General features: G+C 41.4%; 1 protein-coding gene across 7 annotated transcripts in view; it reads left to right on the forward strand.

Moving 5' to 3' along the window:
• The window catches only part of LRRC3B (leucine rich repeat containing 3B), a 93,187-nt gene extending 88,897 nt beyond the window's left edge, over positions 1–4,290 (forward strand). For all 7 annotated transcript variants that reach the window (XM_003132076.6, XM_013981425.2, XM_005669311.3 and 4 more), the window contains one exon: positions 3,036–4,290. In XM_003132076.6, the coding sequence (XP_003132124.1) occupies positions 3,201–3,980 (780 nt within the window). In that variant the 5' untranslated portion in view covers positions 3,036–3,200 and the 3' untranslated portion in view covers positions 3,981–4,290. The remainder of the gene's footprint in view (positions 1–3,035) is intronic.

Below are 10,979 nucleotides of genomic sequence, written 5' to 3' on the forward strand. Positions count from 1 at the left end.
GTGTCTTTGGACATCCAAGGGCTCAGCTCTCTACATCCTGCATCTTTTGTCACTTTGTCCTGGGGTGGGGGTGGAGGCTCTAGAGGCTGAGTCATAGTAAGCCAGCCATCTAGCCAATCCCAGAAGAATTGTATTCCCCTTTTATCAGCCTCAGAGAGAAAATGAAATAGTTTGAGTCCAATGTCTTTGAGTGCAGGGAATATTCCATATTTGTACACCTAATAGGCGTTTCATCCCAGCATTCAGGTGGACCATTAGGGGCATGCAGGATTTCATCTCAAGAGGGATTACACTCTGATGTTGAGCACTCAAGATGTGTCCTAACCTCTTCTTGTCTGTGACCGTGACCATCACACTGATCATTCTGGAGAAACAATGATTAGAGATATTTACTGAGAAAAAGTTCTATTTTTCCTTCCATCAAGTAGGAGTCTACAGTTGCAATTTTTTCCAATGGCCACCATTTTGACATGTAAAACCGCAGGCAATTGATAAGCCAATGTTTATGTTCAAAGTAATAAAAATAATTACCATAGGGAAGAAAAAGCACAGCTAGATTCCCCAAATACTTCACTGGTTTGTTCAAACAGTAGATATTTATTCTTGCCTTTAAAACCTCCCAGGCACCATGCTATAAGTTGGGAATGTATCTAGAATAATAATAGTAATTCTAGGTAACAAATATTGGGTGCTTATAACCTGTTAGGTATTGCGCCAAATGCTTTACATGGATCATCTCATATAATTCTCAAGTCAGCTTTGTAATTAGATGCTTTTATAATCTCTAAATGATGATAAGAAGAGTGAGGTTTGGGGCGGCTCATAACTTGCTTCTAATAAGGATTAAATCCGAAATACAAACCCAGTGCACTTTTTCCTTTTTCATTATTTACTGTTGGTTCTACATGAGGCAGAAATAAGTCCCTGACCTCACAGGGCTTATAGTCTAAATTAGCAAACGCTTTTCTTCAGACAAACTCAGAATCAGTGTCTGGAGACATGTGCAGTGTTTCCCAGAGAAGGCTTTCCACATTTCAGCAGGAAGCAGGCTGGTCGCACCTACTCCTTTGGTGGCAGTTGGTGGATGACATGGACTCCCCTTACTTTCTCTAATCCTATTCCATCCTCCTGTATCCTGACTCCTCATGTCCTCCTCCCAGCAGCTTTTGCCTTGTCCTTCCAGCACCCTCTTTTTTCCCTGAGTATTCTCCCCTCCACACCTGTTTATTTCTTTTCTCTCCCATCTAGACAATTATTACTGTCCCCAAATGCCCTACAATGAAGTTTTGAAGGAAAACATGGAAGGGAGGGGAACTTTCGCTACAGATGAAATGAGCTGTTGATGGATGGCTTAGTGAGGCTAGGGGGCTCCTTCTCTATCTGTCTCTGGCATTTGAGGGACTTAAGATTCCAAAAAGCACATTTTCTCATTCTGCCATTGCTAATCTTATTTTTTCCCCCCATGATTAACAACCCGGTTCATTATGTTTTCAGCTCACATTAATCTTCTTTTCTGTGAGTTTGGTAACATTTGGAGTTGTTTCCCTCTATGTTTATCCATCTGGGATCTTTAGAAAAGACAAGTTTGCAGAGAGTCATTTGTGGCTCCCTGCTGTAAGAGGAATGAATGTTCTCCTTGTTTCTCAGATTCAGAGAGAGACTCCTCCAAAGTCAAGCATGAATTCCCTCCACAAGGCAGGCCCCCCCCCTCCCCGGGGCTCCACGGCAACATCCATGTGGGATTGAGCTGCACCATAAAACATTGATCCCTGGATTTTGTTTGTCCTCACAGAGCAGATGGAATTGAGAAAGAGCTGTAGGGGTAGTGGAAAGAATTAATTGTGAGATTAATGAGTCAGAACAAAGTCTTTGGCTTGATTCCTGTCTCTACCACCTACAAGCTATCTGACCTTGGGCAAGTCACATAACATGTCCAAGATCCACTTGCCTCATCTTTGAGGATTCCATTGTAGAGGGGATATTCTTTGTATGAGAGAGTAGTTTTCAGTGTTAGCTTGTATCCATTTCTCATAACCTTGCTCATATCACTAAAAGTTGCAATTTCTAAGAACTTTTCCAACACTAATTTTATACATATATATATATGTTTGGAAAGAAAAAAACAGGCTATTGAGGAATGCTTAGAGGCTAGATTTCTTTGGAGATGTGTGTCATATTAGAAGATCTATTGGGGGAGTTTACCCTGTGGTGCAGTGGGTTAAGCATCTGGTATTGTCTCTGCAGTGGTTCCAGGTTGCTGCTGTGGTGTGGGCTTGATCCCTGGCCCAGGAACTTCCAAAGACCATGGATGCAGCTGAAGAAAAAAAAAAATCTATTGGGGAGGGGCTACATCGTGTAGAATACAGATAGAGAATCCTTTAGAAATTCAGTTAAGGACATACTTTCAGGTATAATGCAATTTCAAAATGTCACAGGGAGGCAACTCTGGTAGAGCATCTGGGCTATAGGTCCCTAGAAACACTTTGTTGTAAAAGCTGGAGTGCCACTCATTCAGTCTAATTCAAGTTAAGGTATTTCTTTAGAGAAAATATTGCGAACTGGACATCGATTCAAAATCTATGACAGACATAGTTTTCTATGGTAATTAATTCTGAAGTAGTATTATTTATCATTGCTGCCCAAGTGCAGGGCTCAATTGCAAAAGATGCCTCTGTGGTAGGAAGAGGAAAGAGATTATTATATTTTGTTGCTGTATGATTCAGAAAGGGTTGAGAATATGGTGAGGGCCAGGAGAGTTGAGAGAAACCTGGACTGCTTGCTCTAATTTTGCACCGTGAAAAATGAGGCACCGTAATTTGGAAATGTTGTCATTTATTGACAGTCCTCTCCCCCAGCACCTGGGATTTGAACAGGAACCTCTCATGACACAGGTTTCTCCCAGGGGTGTTGATGGAAAGTACCTGCATAACCAACTCTTCTGCACACATAAAATGCCAGACGCCTAAGGAGCATTTCTAATTGCAAGGCACCTCCCTTTGCAACAGAGCTAATTCATCTGCTTCCCTTTCTTTTAGGTGCCCAAGCAAGGACAGGAACAATGAAGAGAAACGTGTGTTAGTTGCAGCCCTCTGAACCACGCAAGAAAGAAAATCAACAGTGTGGACAGGTCTGGAACCATTACCCCACTTGTTTGTTGGAATAAATGAGGAATGGGCTGGTGATTATGCTGACATTCCAGCATGAATCTGGTAGACCTGTGGTTAACCCGTTCCCTCTCCATGTGTCTCCTCCTACAAAGTTTTGTTCTTATGATACTGTGCTTTCATTCTGCCAGTATGTGTCCCAAGGGCTGTCTTTGTTCTTCCTCTGGGGGTTTAAATGTCACTTGTAGCAATGCAAACCTCAAGGAAATACCTAGAGATCTTCCTCCTGAGACAGTCTTATTGTATCTGGACTCCAACCAGATCACATCCATCCCCAATGAGATTTTTAAGGACCTCCATCAACTGAGAGTTCTCAACCTGTCCAAAAATGGCATTGAGTTTATTGATGAGCATGCCTTCAAAGGAGTAGCTGAAACTTTGCAGACTCTGGACTTGTCTGACAACCGGATTCAAAGCGTGCACAAAAATGCCTTCAATAACCTGAAGGCCAGGGCCAGAATTGCTAACAACCCCTGGCACTGCGACTGTACACTCCAGCAAGTTCTGAGGAGCATGGCGTCCAATCATGAGACAGCCCACAACGTGATCTGCAAGACTTCTGTGCTGGATGAGCACGCAGGGAGACCATTCCTCAATGCTGCCAATGACGCCGACCTTTGTAACCTCCCTAAAAAAACTACTGACTATGCCATGCTGGTCACCATGTTTGGCTGGTTCACCATGGTCATCTCTTATGTGGTGTATTATGTGAGGCAAAATCAGGAGGATGCAAGAAGGCACCTTGAATACTTGAAATCCCTGCCGAGCAGGCAAAAGAAAGCAGATGAACCCGATGACATTAGCACTGTGGTCTAGGGTCCAAACTGACTGGCATGGAGAGAGAAATCCGCTTGGGATTGCAGTAGAATAAGTGGTTTACTTCTCTCACCCATTGTAAACATTAAAAACTTTGTATCTCCGTTTCTTTTGAATTACGCCACTGTTGAACTTTTAACCAACATGACGACATAAGAAATCATTTTAGTTTAGGCGACCCACCCCTTAATGGTACCCCCGGTGGTATATTCCTGAGTAAGCAACTCTCTGAACGTTAGTTAGATCCATCTCACTATTTAATAATGAAATTTATTTTTTTAATTTGAAACCAAATAAAAGCTTAACTTTCAACCACTGAAAACAGAGTGACTTATTGCTCAAGAAAACAGTATGGTCCATTGCTTTAAAGAGAAACAGACAACCCCTGTGAACCTAGAGAAATCTCAGAATGAAAGATGTGTTACTAAGTTCTGCTGTACACTGAGGAGCCATAGCTGAGTGATCAGCCAAGTAAAGTACCTGTCTTAGCAAACCCAGGTGATAAGAGGCTTTAGTTGGGATGCCTCTAGGAGTTTGCTATTTAAAAGTTGGTGGTTTACCTAAACACACTATTTCTCCTCTAGGCTAGACACATGGGCAAAAAAAGCAGTGCACATTCTGTCCTCAAGATATCCTGCTGGTGCACAGAGGTGTGTGACAAACATAGAATTGGCCATGCCAAATAGGAAGGCCCTAATTATCATGTAGCATCCACTTGTGCATTCATTGTGCAAGGCATTTGTACACTAATACTATGTCTCTAAACCCTCACTCCTGGAGGAGAAAGTGATAACCACCCCATCTGCAATGGAGGAAGCTATGCGTGAAAGAGGTCCCATGAACTGGCAGCTAGAAAGTTATCAGAACTTGAACTTGAACCAAGTCTTCCCATCTACCAGACTGAGGTCTTCACACTATGTTCTTACTGGGTTGGTTTATAGACATATAATTTACATTTTAAAAATGCCACCCATGGAAGTTCCCATGTGGTGCAACAGGTTAAGGATCCAGTGTTGCCACAGATGGGGTACAGGTTGCAACTGCAACATGGGTTTGATCCCTGGCCTGGGAACTTCCGCATGCTGTGGGTGTGGCCAAAAAGAAAACCAAACAACAAAAATGCACCCCTGGTAAGTGTACAATTATCCATATTTGACACATTCATACACCTGTGTATCACAATACTATGTCCCTGATGTTGTTCAGAGATAGGAGAAAAACTCACTTGGTTCTTGGAGTAGGGAATTGTGTTCTTTTGGTTTTAAGGTGCAGTTGAAGGTAATCCTGGAAACTTGGATGGTGGTGGAGGTAAAGGTAGAGGAAGTAGAGGAACAAAGGGATGAAAGTGTAGGAAGTTGTGTGGGTTGATGGGGGCTAGGTAAGGGAAGCGACATCATGGGCTCAAGAATAAAAGTAACTAGGAGTGTTTATGGAACACTTACTGTACACCAAGTGCTGTCTTTGCGTTGTCTTAGTGAATCCTACAGTTGCCCTGGAAATAGTCTTTTGTGAATGAGAATTCAGAGGCTCAGGAGTTTAAGTAATGAATTCAGGATCCTAAATCCGGCAGATACTGAACCGAAGTCAGTTGTCTCCAGATCCTCCAGACTGCCTAGTCATCGTACTGTATACTTGGCAATCATAGACTCTACTACTTAAAGTGGCTAGTTCTCTGGACTAGAGGTTTGAAGATACCTAAGTGATGGTTTCATTAAGAAATAATAGCAAAAACATGGAGTTCCCATCGTGGCTCAGCAGAAACAAATCTAACTAGGAATCATGAGGACATGGGTTCAATCCTTGGCTTCGCTCAGTGGGTCAGGGATCCAGCGTTGCTGTGGCTGTGATGTAGGCCAGCAGCTACTGCTCCAATTCAACCCCTGGCCTGGGAACCTCCATATGCCACAGGTGCAGCACTAAAAAGACAAAAAAAAGAAAAGAAAAAAAAAAAAAAGAAAAGAAAAAAAAAGGAAAAAGAAAGAAAGAATAGCAAAATTAGCCCTCTGTGGAGTTTAGGTAGGAAGGAAGGCTCCTGTGCCGTTTTGATCCCCATAGCCTTTTCCAACTCTTAGGAGGTTATAATGGAGTCACATTTCTGTCCTCCAAAAGCACTGTAGTTCCTACCCATCTCAGTAGTCTCTTAAAAGAGTGAGCAGCGTGAACCATGAGGGTCAACCAACCCAAGACTTGTGGTAGGCGTTCAGGGCAAGGTGGCTAGGCTCAGGGCACACCCCCCAAGGCCATGGGCTTGTCACACCTACATTAGCCTTACTGGAAAAACGTAAGGTCTAGTCTTAGAAACCTGAGATGTCAAATTCAGGATCTGGGCCCCAGAACTCCTGCACCCCAGGAGAAGGAAGCTAGATTGTTTGCTTGTGCTAACTGGATCTGAACGCCTTTCAGCAACACTGGAGCTTTGCTGAAGATTTAACACCCCCTGGAGGACAATGTTATAATATATCTCGGTGAGTATTACCACAGAAATATGCCTCACTGAATACACTTTTCTTTTTCTCCCCCATAAAGAACGGAAAAATAAAGTCTTTGCTAAGATAACCTTTGAAAATAATAAATAAATTAATTGTGTTTGAGTGTGTGAGTCACATTCATTTTTAGAAAACTTTCACAAATCACACAATCCATTTCAGGTTGATTCTTCCAAGATAATCTTTATATTCTTACTAATAAGAGCTGATTTTCCTACTGATCAATTTCACTAGTGGAGTGAAAGTACTTGTGTAGGAAAAATCTCAAGAGTGGTAGCATCATTCTGGACTTAGGCAGCTGTGGAAAAGTTAGTTTGTAATTCTCTACCTACACAGAGTTGAGAGTACATTCTAGGTTAATCCCTGTCCTTGCCTGTTGATCTCCAGTGAAGAAGGCTCTAAGTGCAAGTGCTTTAAAAAACTGCCCCTCTGGTGGCTCAGTGAGTTAAGGATCCGGCATGGTCAGTGCTATGGCTCCAGTGGCTGCTGTTGCATGGTTTGATCCCTGACCCAGGAACTTCCACATGTCTCAGGTTCAGCATAAAACAACAAACAAACAAACCCTTTTAAAACTGCCATGAGTATATAAGTCATTGGAGGAGAAAATTCTTTTCTTTTTTTTTTAAATAACAGGCTATAGTCCCTTCATGACCAGAACTGAAACTTCCGTTTCTAGGGATTTTCGACCCACTGGCCACGGTGCCAGTGAGCAGGAAGAGCTTCCCCACAACTGGCTATCTAGAAAAATTCCCAATGTGCACACTCCCACTTTGATCCCAGCATGCTCCTTAATTTCCAAACCCTTGCACATGTCACATACACTGAGAGCTACGTATTTCAGCACTGTAAGCCTTTTTGAAATTAACTATTCTTTGAAGCAGATAGCATTTACCTTCTAAATATTCTAAATAACAGCCTCTTTGCTCAGCCCACTCCTTTGGTGTTCCTCTTTAACCTCAACCTTTAAATTAAAAATATATATACATCTGGGAATTTAGTCTGATCATTGACAATGTGCTTATCTCCGAAGCAAGGCAAATCATAAAACATGCCAACCCAACTGGAACATTTTGAAGAAAGTGATGAAAAGTTATGTAATGGAAGGTTCAACTTTCAAGAACGCTTTTGCAAATAGACAAATTCTGCCATGTACACGTTGTTCTTTTTTATGTCCTTCTCTGATTACCCACAATAATTCTTTTCCTGACATCAGGCAGCGTAAGGCTGTCTGCAGTGTGGGTAGGATTTTCTTACTGGCTCATACAGGGAGTCCTCCCCTCTGTCTGGCACAGCGGGAGAATGGAAAATTCTGCTTAATTAAATGCCTGGGTGACTAGAGATAGGTGAACTCCTAGAATGTTGGAGGTGGAAGCATCCTAGAAGTGCTCTTCAACCACTGATTTTCAGGGGTTAAAGCTGAAATCCTGGCAGGCATGGGGATTAGCACTCATGTCTCCATAAAACCCATCCAAGGTCCCTCTGGGACACACCAACTGCCTCTCCTGATAAACTGTCTCTCAGTCTTCAAAGGAACAGAACAACCTAATGGGGTACACCATTAAAGCTTCATTGGCTATGAGCAAATTTCCTTGAGGATTCAGAAGGCGCTTAAGGTCCCTACCGTTGCCACCAAGTTGTAATAAAGAGTATGCAGGATTCTAAAAAGTTTCTTGTTCCTTCCAAATCAGATGGGAAGATTCATCTCCCTTCACAAATAGGCCCCAGATAACATGCTCTGTGCTGTGCATGGTCTGGGCTTCCCAGTGGAGAGACTGAAGATTTGATGCTGTTGCAGCTTCCTGTAGGGGAGTGGGGAGGAGATGCACGTTTGTTTCTTTGAGTAGCAGCATAACCCCTGAGGGGCCTGGTACAGCCCTGCTGGCAGGGGGAAAGGGGAAGGATTGCCTTTACATGGTGTTCTTTTTGTTTCTAGAGCTTCCCTGAGTGGCATCACTAGATTCACCAAGTTGACTAGACCTGAGCCAGACAAAACCAACTAGAGGCAAACTCCTTTGCCGCACATTTGTAAATATTCTTCCTGTCCTTTACCAAACCCAAGTAAGGGAATCAGAAATTAGGAAAAAGGAAGATCTGAATTCCTCAGCCCACATTCACCCCATACTCATTGTATGGATGGTCCCAAAACTCACATCAATGAGTGGGTCACATCTACATCAGCCCAGCAGGGGGCACTCCTCAAGGTCTAAGACATTTTCCTTCCAACAGAGGGAAATTATGATCTTGAGGCCACAAGACCTCACAGAGTCCTCATCTGGTCACAGGGAGCCCGTTTCATGCGTGAGTGACAGTAAAAGAAAATCCATCTCTCTTAATGGCTTTAATATTTAAAAGAACCAGGAGCTAGTGTGAATTGCTGAAGGGTGTGTGTGTGTGTGTGTGTGTGTGTGTGTGTGTGTAATGGGACCTGTGTCCCAGAGCCTCAGGAAAAGAGCTAATAGGAGCATGGAAAACAAAATCTGTCAGTAATTTGGTCCCGAGATGGCCCAGATTTGGGTTTTCTGGGAAAATTATTAGATGTGTTTTCAAGACTGTCCTTAAGTTCAGTGAAAACAATTCCACTTGTCACTCATGGCAACTGAGTCTATCAAGTTGAACTGTGCACTTTCTATGGCTGATCTTCTGCTCACTATTTTTGAAGAAGAATCAATGCATTTACTTTCTTTGCCTGTAGCCAGATGAGCTTCCAACTGACAAAAGTTGCTGGATCTGACCTTGAAAGAGAGACCTGAAATGAACATGTTGTGGGTTCCTCTGGGGTTGGGACCAAAATTACATTTTTTAAAAAATTTTGTTGGAATATAGTTGATTTACAAAATTGTGTTAATTTCAGGGGTACAACAAAGTAAATCAGATATACATAGACATACATCCATTCCTTTTCAGATTCTTTTCCCATATAGGTTATTATACAGTATTGAGTAAATGTCCCCTGTGCTATATATTATGTCCCTATTACTCATATATTTTATATATAGTAGTGTGTATAAGTCTGTCCCAATCCCCTCCCCTCCCATATGTTTCCCCTTTCATAAACATATTTGGTTTCAAAAGCTTTGAGTCTGTTTCTGCTTTGTAAGTTTTATTGTATCATTTTCATTAGCTTTCACATATTAGTGATCTCATATGATACCTGTGGGTCATCTCATATGATCTGAACTGGGTCTCTTGCAGAAAACATATACAGGTCTTGTTTTTATATCCTTTCACCCGATCTGGTGTCTTTTGGTTGAAACATTTATCCATTTACATTCAAAGTAATTATTTATGTGTGTGTGTGTGTGTGTGTATACTTACTGTCATTTTCTTAATTGTTTGGATTTGTTGATGTTGGACTTTTTTCTTCCCTTCCTCTTTTTTTCTTCTCTTGTGATTCGATGACTATCTTTAATATTGTACTTGGACTTCTTTTTCTTTTTTAATGTGTGTGTCTATAGTCCTTTCCTGGTTAGTAGTTCCCACAAGTTTTTGATATAGCATTCTGTACATATGCAAAATTCTTTTAACTTGCTAGTCCCTTAACTTCAAATGCATTTCTAATATCCTCTGTTTGTAATTTCCTCTGCTCACAGTGCTGGTTTAATTGTGTATGGCCAATTTCCTACATTTACTGTATGTTTGCCTTTACTATTGAGCTTCCCCATTCATAGTTTTCTTGTTTCTGGTTGTGGCCTTTTTTGCTTTGTTTTGTTTTTAACCTAGATAAGCTCCTTTAGTGTTTTTTGTAAAGCTGGTTTGGAGGTGCTGAATTCCCTTAGCTTTTGCTTGCCTGAAATCTTTTATTTCTCCGTCAAATCTGAATGAGATCCTTGCTGGACAGAGTATTCTTCTTGTTGCTAGGTTCCTCCCCTTCATCACCTTAAATATATCTTGTCACTCCCTTCTACCTTGCAGAGTTTCTGCTGAGAAATCAGCTATTATCCTTATGAGGATTCCCTCGTATTTTATTTTTTGCTTACCCCTTGTTGTTTTTAATTTTTTTTCTTTGTATTAATTTTTTTGTCAATTGATTAGTATGTGTCTTGCTGTGTTTCTCCTTGGGTTTATCCTGTATGGGATTCTCTATGCTTCCTCAATTTGAGTGTTTCCTTTCCCATATTTGGTAAGGTTTTGGCTAAAGTCTCTTCAAATGTGTTCTCTGGCTTTTTTTCCCTCTCTTTTCCTTCTGGGATCCCTATGATGTGAATGTTGATACATTTAATGTTGTCCCAGAACTCTTTTAGACTGTCCTCAATTCCTTTCATTCTCTTTTCGTTATTCTTTTCTGTGGCAGTGATTTCCATCACTCTGTCTTCCTCCTCATTCACGCATTCTTCTACCTTTGTTATCCTGCTATTGATTCTTTCAGTGTTTTTTTTTTTTCATTTCAGATATTGTGCTATTCATCTTAGTTTACTTGTTCTTTACATCTTCTAGCTCTTTGTTAAACACGTAACTTCTCAATCTGTGCCTCCATTCTTTTTCCGAGATTTTGAATCATCTTTACTATCATCAC

The sequence above is a fragment of the Sus scrofa genome, chromosome 13 (genome assembly GCF_000003025.6).
Source record: "Sus scrofa isolate TJ Tabasco breed Duroc chromosome 13, Sscrofa11.1, whole genome shotgun sequence".
Taxonomy (NCBI): domain Eukaryota; kingdom Metazoa; phylum Chordata; class Mammalia; order Artiodactyla; family Suidae; genus Sus; species Sus scrofa.